General features: G+C 34.6%; 1 protein-coding gene across 1 annotated transcript in view; it reads left to right on the forward strand.

Annotated features, from left to right (window-relative positions):
* The window catches only part of LOC144972766 (phospholipase B-like), a 15,279-nt gene extending 288 nt beyond the window's left edge, over window positions 1–14,991 (forward strand). The window contains exons 2-10 of the mRNA XM_078914379.1: window positions 2,230–2,458; window positions 4,351–4,576; window positions 5,751–5,915; window positions 7,463–7,607; window positions 8,427–8,627; window positions 9,495–9,635; window positions 10,302–10,487; window positions 10,968–11,071; window positions 12,491–14,991. Coding sequence (XP_078770505.1) covers window positions 2,230–2,458; window positions 4,351–4,576; window positions 5,751–5,915; window positions 7,463–7,607; window positions 8,427–8,627; window positions 9,495–9,635; window positions 10,302–10,487; window positions 10,968–11,071; window positions 12,491–12,664 — 1,571 coding nt within the window. The 3' untranslated portion in view covers window positions 12,665–14,991. The remainder of the gene's footprint in view (window positions 1–2,229; window positions 2,459–4,350; window positions 4,577–5,750; window positions 5,916–7,462; window positions 7,608–8,426; window positions 8,628–9,494; window positions 9,636–10,301; window positions 10,488–10,967; window positions 11,072–12,490) is intronic.
* The last annotated feature ends 1,329 nt before the right edge of the window (window positions 14,992–16,320 follow it).

The raw sequence follows: 16,320 nt of genomic DNA on the forward strand, positions 1-16,320 counted from the left end.
TAGAGAGTTAAGTAGATATCTCTAATTCTATCTCTAGATAGAATGATGTGTGGAGTGGAGTAGATGATGAATGAGCCCTCCTCCTCTTCCTCCTCCTCTTCTTCTTCATTTTCTTCTTCTTCTTCTTCTTCTTCTTCTTCTTCTTCTTCTTCTTCTTCTTCATCATCTTTTTCACTTATTGATATTACTTACTGACCTGTAACAGTTACTGTTAGTGATATCTACAATTCCTGGAATTGGAATGCACTAAGAGTTTAAAGAGAGACTCTCTCTCTCTCTCTCTCTCTCTCTCTCTCTATCTCTCTCTCTCTCTCCCTCTCACTCTCTCTCTCCTCCTCCCTCCCCTCCCCCCCTCTCTCTCTCTCTCTCTCTCTCTCTCTCTCGCTCTCTTTCTCACTCCCATCTCTTTCTCATTCCCATCTCTTTCTTTCTCAGCTCTCTCTCTCTCTCTCTCTCTCTCTCTCTCTTTCTCTCTCTCTGATTTGTCTCCATAATGTCCTTGTTTTAAGTAAGGGCTTTTTAAACTTTAAAAGTAGCACCATCCTTGTGGGGATATAATTAATAATTAGCAACCCAATTGGTTAACTAATGAATCAGCTCAAAGACCGGATTCCGAAGAGGGATCTTAGCCTAATGTACCATTTGACAGAAAAGGGTGACTTACCATCCAAGATAAAACACCCTTTATCCCAATCTCACCTAGAATACAGCTGAGGACAGTAGCCGATACTAGTTCATAAGGTGAAGAGCTTTGACTTCTGATGACTCTGATTACAAGTTCTAATGACACTGTGATGGTGAGAACAATTTTGGGGACTTTTATTATAGTTTCCACCAACCTTTCCTTATCGCCACTTGTGGGGAATTTCACTTTGCAGATTAAATTATTGGAGGACAAATTGTGATAATATTCTTTCTATGTTTAGCAGGCCTGCCCAACTCATACTTCCAAAGTCTGAAAACATTATCAGATAAGAACACTGTCATTAAAGGCCACAAGCAACTCTACATGCTGTGTTGAACAGAGTGAAAGAAAGCCTTGTTGAGTCATTTGATCTCATCTGACATTCATTTGGAGACAAGAGGGGAGATGTAATTGTAGTGTTAAAATCTAAATAAGAAATACAACAAAAATCAGCCTGCCATGAATGAGAATTGAATTTTCTGATTACTGATCAGACATGACCAAGATAACCCAGGCATCTGCTACTGTGTTACACGGCAAAGTGATCAGTATGAGTAAGTTTATTTCTCAAGAGAAACATGAGAGGACAACAGCCGGACTTGAACCCATTTTCTTATCAAAGTGGCCATTCGGACTACAGTCTGAAAGTCTCCCGTGGCTATTCAGACCCAAGTTCCAATCACAGGAGGCTGTCAGGGGGTACACAGTGCAGCCAGTAGACAGAGGATAGAACTGGTTGAAGAAGAATTCAGAAATTCTTATATGCTAAAGCGTATTTGTGCTTTTGCGCAATTGAAGGTTTTTGTTTGTCTGCTATGAAAATTATAAAATGCCGTTCTGATCATGTTCTCTGTACATTATTGAAATACACATTCCAACTGTTTTTTTGGGCACTGTTTATATTTTGTTGCATGACCAGTTACCGGTCACTTTTTGATAATTATTGCATCATGAATGTAGATTATTTTCCGGATTACATTGCCATCTTAAACTATTCTGCGGGTGTTGGATGGAGCATCACCCTTGAATCATATACCTATGATGTTCGCATGGTGTACGATCCGATAGTGATGTCGTTCTTCTTCTCTTTACTGCCTATCTGCTTCTTGGTTGTGATTGTATTTTGACGGTTATTTTTTTTTTCTGTAAATCTTCTGCCTGTTGTTCTTGGTTATTTATAATTTAGCTTATATCTTTAGGTTATGATTTTGATTTACATTTGTACTATTTTGTTAGATGCTTGTTTCTTTGTTTCAGCGTCTCTCATATAAACTCAATTGTGTTGAAGAGACCTAAAGCAACAAACAACAACAAACTATTCTGGTTAAAGATGTTTTAACTCCATTTAAACGAAAATGTAAACCTCCATTATATTTATTTGTGCATAGCAATTTTCATGCATTGGGACTTTCTCCATTTATTTGCAGTCAACTTAGTTGTTTACACAATCCACTGTATTTTATTTTGATTGGACTGAACTTTTGAGCAGGATGTGGATATAAACAAATTTGTCAATTGACCCAATATTTTTTTTCATTTTTCAGTTTCAACTGTTCGCTCTGGAAGTGTGTATTGCAAAAACAAACAATGTCATTTCCAGCCAGATGTGCTTGATCTAAATGCTGCTACTGCTGTTGGAACTTTCAATGACACCCTTCTCACCACAGGCTGGGGTATTCTTGATATCTCAGCTGGACATGGCAAGAAAGTGTCCTCTTCAAATACCGATATCATGTATGCTGCTGGATACATAGAAGGCGTGTTTACAGCAAGGTAATTTGAGTTTTTATTGGACAAATTCTTGTAAACTGTTTAAGACACTTTCAGTCATGATCGTCTAAATGCTTGTTATCTTGTAATAATGAAAAATGGGCAGTTTTACAATATTATAAAATAGATTTATTAATTTATAGGTGTCAAGGTGTTGTTATAAGCGGACTGTCAAATTTAATGCTGCTCTTTCAGATAATTCCTGCTATAAGGTTTTTTAAAAAAGTAAGCAGGGACTTAAATGCGATGTTGTAAGTGGGAAGTTGTTGCATGTAGTTTTGTAAGTGGGCTACACTTTATTTTTCCTCCTGACAGGTCTGTAAATCCTCAGGCAATTGCCTGAAATCAGACAATCCATTATTCTCGACTTCAGAAGACATAATATTAGACAAAAATGAATTTAAAGAAATTCTTTGCTCTGGTATGAAAAAAAAAGAAGCCTAAGTTAAAAATTATGGGAAACCTAAAACCGTGGATGACAATACTGAAGCATAGAGCTAGTACTATAGTTATGTCATGTACCGAAGCCGCCTTTCTCTCTCTCTTTCTTTCTCTCTCTCTCTCTCCCTCTCTCTCTCTCTCTCTCTCTCTCTCTCTCTCTCTCTCTCTCTCTCTCTCTCTCTCTCTCTCTCTCTCATTTGCTGCGTACTGTGGCAATCAAGAGGATTCCCCATTTCGCGATTGTCATCTGTTACCTCACTTCGCTTCAGTGTGTTGGTAGCACATGCGCCAGTTGCCCAACACACATTCGCAGTGCGTCTTATCTTCATGTCTTCACACCAATTGGACACAATTTGCTTTAAGTCTTTGTAATTTCTCTGACATACATTTTTCGACATCACTATTCCTTTGTAATTAAGTCTGAACATTGTTAGTCTGGACATTGCCAGCAAGATTCTTTGGAGAATTTTAAAATGTAAAATCGAATATTTGATTCAGCACCCAAATAGATGTCTTTGATTGAGTTTTGTTTTGCTGCCGTCTGAATTCCTTTATTTCATCTGTAAGAAAAAAAGATCATTGAGCTGCTTTCTCCTTAAGACAAAGAAGAAATACAAGAACAAAAACTAAATGATTCTGCAACATGCCCGAAACATTTGTAGATCGCGGAAGCAACCTTGGGCCTTGGGAGACCTTGCGCACATTCTTCAAGGTAGATTTACTTTATATTGTTAATTTTGTTGTGGATCTTTTGTCAGATGCCGTTTATTAATTTTCAATTTGTCAATTTTTAGTAGCATTTGCAGAACAAGCCTTGATTGATTAGTAAAAGTTAAAAATTTCCTAAAATGAGCATTTTTTTGGTTTTCCACCACCATTATTGTTGAAGAACATTGAAGGTAATGCAGAGCAGTCGTCCTAGGGTTTTTTTTTCCCTCTCTGTTTCTATTGTATAGCCTTAGGGTTGCTCGAGATCCGAGATTTACTTTTCTACTAGGGTTCTAGTTATAGTTAGGGCGTAATAAGGTTCCAGGGTATTTGTTTTTCCTATTAGTAGTTATTAGGTTTAGTTAAAGTACTTAAGGTTTTATTACTGTCTATACTGCAAAGCCAGATTGAATTACAGTACAAAGGGACTCGCGTGTCTCCAAGAGAAATGTAATTCAAGGAAACCGATCCTTGCCAGCATCATTCATTTAAAAGAGCGAAAGAGCGAATGTTTAAATCCTTTTCATGTTTGCTAGCAAGGGTACAGTCTATTTTGGGCAATTTTCTCTGTTATGGAATAAATATAGCTAATTTCATATTCTACGGTTGTTCACAAATATTTTGACAGAGGATATGAAGACAGATTGTAACATGTCAAAATCTTCACAATGAAGGCCAACATTTTATGTCAGATACAAATGCAGATATAGAAGCAAAAGTAAACTTAAACTCACCATTATTTGCAGGCATATGGATCAGCACTATGCAAATATGATAAAGTCTGTGTTACCTCCAAGTCAGGTAGAGTTAACTAACAAAATTAAGCAGTGGTTTATGAAAAATCGCCAATGGACGAATATGATGGTTGCAAGTCATCAGGACGAACATCCTATGTGGAGGCATATTGGTTACGTTTTAGCCCAATTTGATGGTCTACTGGATGGTTACAAGAACGTCAGCTCCTCTATCAGTGTAAGTTTTGTTTTTAGATAAAATATGGAATTTGTAGTTATTTATCTCAGTAAACTTTTATGGTTGTAATTTTAGATGTAACAGTGAGTTGCTGTCTCGATGAAAACAGTAATCTATGATGCCAAATTCAAGTAAAACTGATCTCCATGCCTTTGAAGGATTAAGAAATCAAGCAGAGATTCTTTTTATTATTATTATTATTATCATTATTATTATTTTTTATTTATTTATTTACTTATTTTTACGAATAATTCATTTTACCTGTTTTATGTATGCATTTCTAATGTTATATAACAATTTCGCATTTTCTGATTTTCTTAACTCTCGTCTTTAAGTTGTCTCTTAAGAATTGTATTTTATTTATCAAACATTTTGGAAGCTCATGGTAATTTACGTCATCATAGCACCCTATAGCATTCATTTTCTAACTAATCACTTGTGGCACATCTTGTCTATATCTCTCTATATATGACAGATGTTTCCATATTTCGATATTTATCAATAAATCGCCATTGAACGCATATTTTGGTGAATTGTTCTGCCCTTAAAAGCATATTGTTTCTATATATGATTAACACCTGTTTATGCTGTGGATTCATTGTGAAAGATCTTTAACTTAAGTCCTAGTTTATCACTGTTATATAAACAGTCATGACACAGCTGTTTAACATGGATTAACAATATCTTCATAAGTCATTAGAAAACGGATCCTGGTGATATTTTCTATATTCTTGATAGAATACTTTGTGAACTCAATTTCTCTTCGTCAACATCAACATCTGGTTGACGGCAGAGATGAAATAAATGTCAACAGAAAAATGGATTAAAATATCATAACAAAGACAAATTATGCCAATTTAAACGTATTTTTTAAATAAAGAATTAAGGAGCTTTTTGTGCAACTTTCAAATATATTTGTCTTGGATTTTTTTTTCTGTGAAAATAAGCAGTTTCAATATTGCTTATGTTTATTTATTATTTTTTAAAAAACATATTCACATCATAACCAGCATCTAATAATACAAATTTTGATGCACAATAGAAAGAGAATGAATAAGATTAAAATGGGCAATGTTGGTCTTGATTTAAAATGCTCCATGAATTTTTTATTTGTTTATCATATAGTTGTTATACCTGTTTCAATATCTAATCTCTTTGTCAAATTATTCAATAGAATCCCCTTGATGAGTTTGCCATGAGCTTTCTGAATGGTATTGGCGACTTATTTGATCTTAAAAATGTCCTGGACAGAGATTCACTTCCTGATTGGACCAAATTCAATGCTCATGAAGCCCATATGTTTTTCAATACCCAGGGTCACTGCTCTGCCCTTATAAAGGTAAGGAACATTTTATTAAATTTAGTATTTTTTGTTTATTTATTTGTGTTTGTGTGTGTGTTTTTCTTTTTAACATTTGATTATTTATTGGTTGCAAGAGGTGTACTCTCATACTTGGCATCATCGTTAACCATTATGAGCACTTTGACAATTGGTTAGCATGGGAGGGAATCAAGTCTGATCATGCACTCTTAACGACATCATCTCCATTCCTCAAAATGTATTTTGTTTATGATTGTTTTTATAAAGCCCAATGTGTGTGATTGCCAACAGTTGAGCTTCAAGAAGCCTGAAAGTCATTAGCAGAATATTTCTTAAAACCTGCAAACTTCAAACAAAACCTACACCGAATGTCAAACTTCACACCCATCATACAGATAAACACAAAACAATCATTTGGAAGAGTGGAATTACCGGAATGCATGCTAGTGCCTATGATCTGGCATCCATAAATATATCTCTTGCACTGAAAACTTTGTAGAAAAATGTGAAGTTAATACTCAATATGATTATTAATTTAAAAACTAAAAGTGCCTAAGTAAGCCAGTCAAAATGCAATGGAGATATAAAGGGTAAATGCAATGAAACAATACAAAAAGATTACGTTTCGACCTTTGGCTTTTGTCAGGGGACAGACAAAATGTTCAGAAGACGATGATGATGAGAGAGAGAGAGAAAGAGAAGGAGAAAAAAAAAAATTAATAATGAAATCAAATTATGGAATTGAAATGGAAGGAGACATACTAGGAGATACCAAGACAGGAAGAATAAAACGAAAGAGCAGCTGATTAAATGTGATTAAAAAGGGAGTTAAAAAATAAAATGTCACCAAAAAATTAAAGGTTTCTTTGATATTATTAAAACTTGATTAATGCAACTCCCTTTTGTTAGGTCTCCCACTTAATTTAACTGGTAAATTGCAGCCCGCATTATATTTCAGAAAAGAAAATTCAACCATAACCCCACTTTTGGAAAATTTGCAATGGCTTCCTGTCCACTATAGAATAGATTACAAAACTGCTTTATTAGTCTTCAAATGCCTTAACACTTTAGCCCCTCTTTATCTTTCTGAACAAATAAACCTGAAGCTTCAAACCAGAAGCCTTGAACCAGAGGCCTTCGGTCATCATGCGACAACACTCTAAATATTATCTGCACTAAAAAGCAAATTATAATCGTCTGACGATCGCTCTTTTCAATATAATTTCCCTAAACTCTGGAATACCTACCGGAACCCATTGGCGAAATCAAGAATATCTCAAACTTTAAATCTGTTTTAAAAACCCACTTTTTCACAAACATTTATACCATTTTATACCATGCCGACTGTAATGTTTGTATAGTATTAATTTAGCAACACTTATAGTGTGTGAAATGAAAATTTGGTTTAATATGGCCTGATGAGGGAATATTTATCACGATCTTATAACGTTGCCTTTAGTTTGACAGTCTCTCTTGTAATATAAACATTAGATCACATTTCAATAAAAAAATGAATGTCATCTGTGCCTTGATATTCGTAATCCTTATCTATATCATATTTTCAGCTCCTTCCTGCTTTTGAGAACATCTTTATGTCCCATTCCAGTTGGTTTATATATCAAGCGACAAATAGAATATACAAACATTACAACTTCAATGTTAATGATCCTAAGACTGCTGCTAAAAAGATCTCCTTCTCAAGCTATCCAGGTAATTTTGGGGGTTCGTTATTTTCTTCAGTATTAGCTGTGACCTAACAACTTAAGTTGTATTCTTGATGCACATATTTCCAGGTCTGATAAATGAACGCAGGTATGGGCTTGATCATTGTTGTTATGGACAAAATTTTGCATTAGTTTGAGAATATTTCTTTACACCTTAAGCCCATAACAATTTGAGCAATCAGACCTGCAAATATGTATATGTCAGTTATATCCAATGAGCTGATTTTTCTGAAGCATTCTGTCAATTCCTGAATATCTTTGCCGCTACCTGCCTACCTACTGTCACCATACCCATCAATAAGAACGTTAGAGATTCTATGATTAATGGATAGAACAAAATTCTTTTTTTTTTTTAATAAAAAAAAAAACAAAAAAAAACAACAAATCATACATCTTCCTTTGTTTTACATTAAATTGTGTTATTTTTTATTCAGGTTTTTAAAAACAATTTTTAATGCCATCAAAGACACTCAACCTTAGCCAATTACAAGCTATCTAGAGATAAATAGGCAGTGATATTTGCTTGGTACCATGTGGATGGGACATTGGTCTGACAAAAAGTCAGTTCTTTTCACAAGTTCGAATAGCTTAAAACTTTTTATTAATGCTGGGTAGACATAGGGGTCAAAAATTAATTCCAACTTAATACGAATTTTAACTCGGTATCGATTGATTTGCTTAATGAATTTCCAACCCCCAGTTTAGTAAATTAGAACATTTCAATAACTTTTCTCATGTTCACCTTTGACAATCAGGATTTCCAAAATTACACTTTTTACATGGAACTATTTACAATTTCTTTCAGGTTTTTTGGAATCTCTAGATGATTTTTACATCCTTGGCAGTGGCATGGTAATGCTGCAAACCACAATTAACGTTTACAATTATTCAGTTTACGACAAAGTGACTGTGGAGTCTGTGCTGGCTTGGCAGAGAGTACGTGTTGCCAACATGATGGCCCACGATGGGGAAGAGTGGACACAAATTCTCAAAAATTATAACTCAGGTAAAGAGAAGTTAAACCTTAAAATGGACAATAATAGCCAGATAGCAGAGGATGAGAACATACTGTGCCCTTATTGTTTTGCTCATTTAAAATCTATACTTTCAAGGAGCAATTAAAATGAAAACCCCTGTTGGTTTAGTTGGGTTTCTTTTAAGAAATTTAAATGATTTTATGAAATTTTATAATCATGCCTCATCTTGCAAATTCACAAGACGTAGGTTAGATAGATAGATAGATAGATAGATTTAGTGTCTATGTCCTACATCAGTCCATATAAATCTTTTAGGTTAAAAACGCCAAAGAAAAAGTAGTACAAAGGGGACTTCATCAATTCAAAAACCACTTTGGATCTTGGCATCAATCTACCCTTCGACCTAGCCAAAGGGACCACTCACTTAAACGGTACAGACACTGGCAAGGTGCCCGTGCTTAAGGGAGATTTTCAGATGTTTTTCAATTCACAGTCACATATAGATGATGCACTCAAGGCGAAATGTACCATCACCACTAAACTTTACTCAAATATGTAGAATATCTTGAAATTCGGTATAGCATACGTTCAATAAAATTGACAAATACCGTGGAATGTGCAAACAAGATGATCAATAGATACTACAAGGAATTGAAAAACAAGCAGATGAGTATTGCACATTCTACATAATTGAAACAGATATTATTATGGTTAGAGAGGCTGGGGCTGATATAAGCATATGTCGTGTTTCTAAATTTGATATTATGACATTTCAAAGTATTGAAGGTTATTAAAACTAGGAACGAGACAGGTAGTGTTTACAATGACCTTCAAGAACAATTTTAAAAATATTTTTGAAAATAAAAATTCACACGACTTCTTTTGTACTTGGAAAGGTACCTACAACAACGAGTATATGTTGATTGATTTGAAGAAGTTTACACCCAACAAACCTCTACAAGATGGAACTCTTTGGGTAGCTGACCAGATGCCTGGTCTGGTCGTGGCAGAGGATCTCACTGACACCCTCAGATCAGGTTAGTATTATTGGTTTTTATTCGTCAATCAACCCCCTCCTCTCACCTGATTAAAAAAAAAAATAACAAAGCAAAGCAAAACAAAACAAAACAACGACAACAAACAAAAAAAGACAACACAAAACAAACAGACAACCAAAAATAAATTACATTGTCTGTTTGTCCTTTTCTCTTTAGCATCTCTATCTTGTCCTGGAGTGAAGTGACTTGGTTTCACCAAGCCTCATGCAGGATAGCTTTCTCTAAAGGAAGTAGTTGGAGATTAAGTGGTTGTGCTTTTCTAGGACATTTTTTCCCCGCAGTAAACTATCTCTCTCGGTGACGGTGAATGAGTGTTAGGAATGCTTTGAGTTTCTCTCTTTTGATAAGGACCCTATGCTGTCATCTCATGTGAGACTTTTAGCAGCCCAAGGCTTGCCACAAGGGTAGACTGTAGTTCTGATCCACTTTCCCCCTTTCTTACTTTTCTTAGGGGCTTACCACCCGAAAACTGAAGGCAATGAACTCTAAATCTACCTGTTTACTGTATATTTTTTTGTATTTTTCTCTTTTCTTAGGTGACACGAGGATCTAAAAGTGTTGCAAGTGTCTTTTGACCTCTAAAACTAAACTCTCTCACAAAAAGATTGTCATTGTTCATTTACATTTTCTTTCAAACACTTTCAGGATATTTTCCATCGTACAACGTACCTTATTTTGAGGAAATCTTCAATAAGATTGGCTATGCAGACTTTGTTAAAGCTCATGGATTGGATTATACTTATGATTTAGCACCAAGGGCTAAAATCTTCAGAAGGGATCAGTCTAATGTGAGGACTTTGTTTGATATGAAGAACATCATGAGATATAATGGTAAGACAAACAACTCCCATTATTATTTGTGTTCTTTAAAACTTTGAATCTCATTACATTTTTATCAAAAGTAATAAACAAAAATGAATATAACAGCTGCAAAAAAAAAAAGAAGAAAATACAAAACACCAGGGGTTACAGTATGTAAGGTTTTTAAAGAATATGTAAGGGGAAATACATGATTTAGATATGACAGTATTATATGTCAGTATATGGTGAGTATGTTAAAGTAAAGATTCTGTATTAATACATGCACGAAATACGATAATGTCTTAATCTTGACTTCAACATATGGTATTTGTTAAAAGTGATACATTATTGTCATTAATTGTACAACCAGTGGTAAAAAATCAGATAAATACACTTTAAAGATATAATTTAAAAATAAGAAAAGACACGTCATATTTAACTGATATGATATATGATATGATTTACTTTAAAATCAATTATCATTTGTTTCTGGGTTTTTTTTATTTCCAGACTACCTCCATGACAAATACAGTGGAGGAAGTCCTTTTGGTGCCATTTGTTCTAGAGGAGATTTAATCAAGGACCAAAACACCGATGGATGTTATGACACGAAGGTATGATCTAACATTTCCGTTGATGTCAACTCCATATTAGGGCAACTTATCGCTCATTTATTTGTCTGGGTTGGGTCTTTGACCTCCCATGGCAGCAGTAGGCCACTTGCTGTCTTCTATGCTCCTTTATCTTTTTTCTGAGTTGCTTTCTGTCTTTGTTTTGGAATGGGATTACTTGGTTTTGTCCGGTCCTTTCAAGAATCCTTTGCTGAGAGTGAAACAGTTTAATGTATAGTGTTTGTTTTGGGAGGTGATATTTTTTTTCCTTGTAAATCATCTTTCTGTTATGCTTTGCTTTATTCATATTTTTTATAATGGTTGTAAACATTTGAGTGTATTCCTCTTGGTGGGATCCTGAGCTTTTATCTGGATGAAACAGTTAGGTGATCTCAAACTAAGTGCACTGATACTATCAGTGCACTTCGTTTGAGATCACCTAAATGTTTCAGTTCTTGACATTTTTATCTGTTCCCTATTTTAAGTTTTCCTCTTTGCATTAGCTTTTCTCGTTTGCTTTAAATTGTAAATGTATAATTTTTTGACTATGCCATTTCCTTCTTATGACTGGCGCTGAAATGACCTTAATTTGTCACAAGTGTTGTAAAACCATTAGAACTAGCAAACAAATGATTTATTCGTTGGGTGATAATTCACAAAAAAAAAAAAAAAACAACATATCTCTTGTACAAGTACAATCATAAAAATTTGGAGCCTCATTGTGGTCTGATTGGTGTCTGCTGTAAGGTTTCTGTATGAAAAAGATTTGTTTTAACTAGCGTCCTATCTCACAGCAGAGGGAATTGTTACTCTTCATTCAGTGCTAGAGAGACTCTGATTCCATGACAAAAGTTGAATCTGGCCTTGTAGCTCTGTGGACATCTCAGTATACATTTGTGGTCAGATATCTCTAAGGTGATTCAATTTTCATCCTTGCCAATTCTTCTCTTTGTTCACTTTCTCATACGATTTGCTATTTGTATTTGTAGGCTAATATTTCGAGTCTACTCCATTAACTTTTTTTCAAAATTACCAAAGACGTTTACCAACATTTTTTGTGAGGTATTAGATTTATCAATTACTCTAATTATATGATCCAGTCTTGAATTGAAACACAACCCTCTAATTTTAGATATTTAATTCAATTAACCCAATCTCTTCTTTTGGTTGATTCCTGGTGTTATTCAACTTCAACATAAGCTCAATGAATCGTTATTTTCCTTTCCAAGAGATCTGCAATGACTTTATTATGCCATGATGCTGACATGTGCATTTGCTTTTTTCTTCTAACTGTTGACCTAAAATTTGTTACTTTCTTTATTTATTTAGTTGCAGTTGCATTGCATGTTATTTCACAGTATGCTAATTCTTTAGTAATCGATTTAATTGTTAACACTGATCTGATGTATGTATTTATTCCAGGTCTCCGATTATGCGATGGCCAAAATGTTTCAAGCTGACATAGTCAATGGACCAACCCTGGGGAATGATCTCCCTATCTTCTCATGGAAAGGGCCTTTTGCCAACATCACTCATGTGGGCTTGCCGGAAAGCTACAATTTTGCTTTCCTGAGAACACAGCCTCGTTTTCCGTAGATATATATTTATTCTGCCATATTAAAAATAATATTGTCTTAAGCTTATTGAATATTGAAAAACTAAACTAGGTTAGAAAAGGTAACAGAAATTAAACAGTAACATCACAGTTTTTAAAAGAAAAAATGCATTTTTGCAGTGACAAGAAAAATAGGTGATGACTTAATATATCAATAAATTTTTGAATGAATGAATGCAATATATGACTGAATTAAAAAAAAAAAAACGATATTAAGAGAACTATTTAATCTAATTATTGTATTCTATAAATATTTTGGAAAGGTAAATTGCTTATCACTGACTAGAGTTGTGTTTTATCGGAAATTCATGCTCATTTTTGTGATAAACAGGCTGTGAAACCTGTTTTTATTCTTCTTTTCTCATATAATCTATTAACAGCTAAGAATATTATGCGTGTCATCATTGTGTTATTAAATTATGTAAGCTCGTTTCATTCATTTGAGTAATGTCACAAAATTGTGTTTCTCACAGAGTTCATAATATGATAATAGTGTGGTTCATTGGTTGAATAAAATAATGCTTCATTGAATTTGAAACACCAGAATGCCCAATTTATAAATAAACTCAGTGTTTGTTGAATAATATATATAAAAGAGCCCCTTTCTTGGTTTGCTGTTTAGTTTAGAAGACTAAAGCTTCAATATTTGATGTAATTTTTGATCTCAAGGAGTAATCCCCTCCCCCTTTTTATAGTGTATTTTGTAATGACAATCACTATGTCTTTTGTAACGACAATCACATCATGTTGAGTCTTTAGTTCAATGTTGGTGCTGTCTATTATGTTTTTTTAAAATAACATATTTACTATACCAAGCATGGTAAGTCCGTAGAAGTGCACTACATTAATGTTCATAATTATTTATGCTGTGGTTATATCAGGTAGCCTAAGGAATTCAAAAGACGTTATTAGTAATACTAATACCACCTGGTGCAATAACAAATGTTATTTCCCCTTTTTTACGTGATCACAGGTAAACACGACAATATATTTTGAAAATTTGAATTGAATAACCTGCCAACAACCAGCTCAGATGTGAGTTTCTTCTTTGACAACTTAAGATTAATCTGTAGACAAATGGTCTGACATTCCTAAGCATGTTAAAGAATTATTTTGGGGTGCTGAAGGTGGCAACCAACATAAAAGGTTGTTTTACATCTTGCAAAGAAAAATATAGTGCAACCTCTGGATAATGACAACCCTGGATAGTGACAGTGACAGTCCCGATTTTTTTTGCTATATGTTATTAGTAACAAAAAACCCCAAATAGCGACATACATTTTAGTAAAACCCTTGTTTAGCGACATCAGGCACTGTTTACGATCAAAACAATGACAATACACATTAAAGAATGAAAGAGAATGAAAGCGTAACTGGCCCTTTGTAAACAGGAGAAATACACATTCTAATGTTTTTGAGACGTGATTTCTCTCAGGCACTGTAATCACGGGTTTCAACACACCCCCATTTGCCACTATCTCGAAGACTCCGCTCCTGGGCGATGTCGTTATCCAGGGGTTACACTGTATTGAATGATAGGCCTACATGAATTTTTCATCACTGAAAGTCTTTTAGGATTTGATCGTTGAGAGCCAGAGATCATCTTGGTTCCTGAAGTGAGTCAGTTAAAATCACCTGCCACTCTGCTAGGCCTAACAGATCAGCCAATTCTGGAAGGACAGAGGGGTCAGAAAATCTTTACTGAACTCTTGACTGATGCCCAATCCTCTGCCCTAGAGTAGCTTATCTTTTGCTGATAGGACCGTTTTTATATTAAGGAGAAAAATCTTTGATCCAGCAGGTTTAGAAAAAAATCATATAAATTCTAATATTGATTCTTTTGATTATCTCATCACCTTTTTATTTGCAGTGGCCTTGTGTCACAAAGTCTTATGAAGTAACTGTCTCGTAATTTATTCATCCAAGCAAGGATCTGAGTTTACTCCTGTTGGATTAGTGAGAGACAATCAATTCCATTCCATAATTTACGTTACCTTGTTTTGTAATTTTTAAAATGATCATCCCATTTTAACCATTTGAAATTTTTTATGTAAATGAAGTTTTTGGAGCGGGTGGTTGGATGGGAGCATCACCCTTGAATCATATACAGTGCACTCTCCCGATAACGACCTCTCCGAATAACGACATTCTCCCGATAACGACATTGGCCCCCGGTCCCGATTTTTTTACTATATGTTATTAGTAATAAAACTCTCTAAATAATGACATACTTTTTAGACCACTCTCCGGATAACGACATTGAGTTAGCAATAATCGGCTGTGACTTTGCTAGATACAAAAATAAAAATAGCTAAAATGTTGTTTCCGGTAAGTTTCATTTCATTCTCTGAGCCAGAGGTACCTCATAGCCAATGAGATCACGGGTAGTGACGCAAATTCGGCACTACAAACTCTCAGTACTCTCAGACGGTTTGCACTGCAACATAAGGATGGTGCATCTATTTTCGACTTGTTGCATCAGATGGAAGATAAAGTCGGCCCTGTGATTTACAGCAACAAGCGACAGACCGGGATTATGGATTTCTTCTCTAAATCGAAATCCGACAGTTAGTTTTAAAAAAAAAAAACAAAAAAAAAAAAAACACAAAAAAATAAAAAAATACTATTTTAATGTGGCCATGTGTTCAGTTGTATTATTAAATACAGCTGCACTCATGCCGGTCCCAAGCCCGGATAAACAACAGAGGGAAAATGACACACAAAAAACAACAACAACAACAAAAACAAATAAACAAACAAAAAACAACAAAACTACACACACACACACACACTTCGTGTATTTTACATGTTTGGAAAGTCCGATCACTGATCACCCACTATGGTTGGTACATTAATGTACATTCTAAGGGTCTAACCACACCCCTTTTTCCGCCATCTTGAAATTTTCCGAATAACGACATGTTCCCGATAACGACATGCACCTCTGGTCCCGAGCCATGTCGTTATCGGGAGAGTGCACTGTACCTATGATGTTCGCATGGGTGTACGATCCGATAGTGATGTCGTTTCTTCTTCTCTGTACTAGCCTATCCTGCTTCTTTGGTTTGTGATTGTATTTTTGACAGGGGATATTTTTTTTCCTGTAAATCCTCTGCCTGTTTGTTCTTGGTTATTTATAATTTAGCTTATGATATCTTTAGGTTATGATTTTGATTGACATTTGTACTATTTTTGTTAGATTGCTTGTTTTTTTTTGTTTCAGCGGTCTCTCATATGACCTCAATTGTGTTGGAAGAGACCTAAAGCAACAAACAAACAAAAAAGGTTATGATTTTGATTGACATTTGTACTATTTTTGTTAGATTGCTTGTTTTTTTGTTTCAGCGGTCTCTCATATAACCTCAATTGTGTTGGAAGAGACCTAAAGCAACAAACAAACAAACAAAAACAAGTTTTTGGAATGTTTCTTCATACACAACAAACTTACACAATGACAAACTTGCAATTTCTTATCTTGTTATGATCAGGGTAAGGAATTTTGAAAGACAAACGGTATCTCTTTAACTGTAAAAAAGAAAAACACTTTGATTTACCTCTATGTAAAAAGAGGTCTTCTATTCTCATATATCTGTTTTCCAACTTGCTCTTTTTCGTTGTCTTGGAATGAGATTACTTA

The sequence above is a fragment of the Berghia stephanieae genome, chromosome 5 (genome assembly GCF_034508935.2).
Source record: "Berghia stephanieae isolate SIO BIC M18660-M18661 chromosome 5, UCSD_Bste_1.3, whole genome shotgun sequence".
NCBI classification, from domain to species: Eukaryota; Metazoa; Mollusca; class Gastropoda; order Nudibranchia; family Aeolidiidae; genus Berghia; species Berghia stephanieae.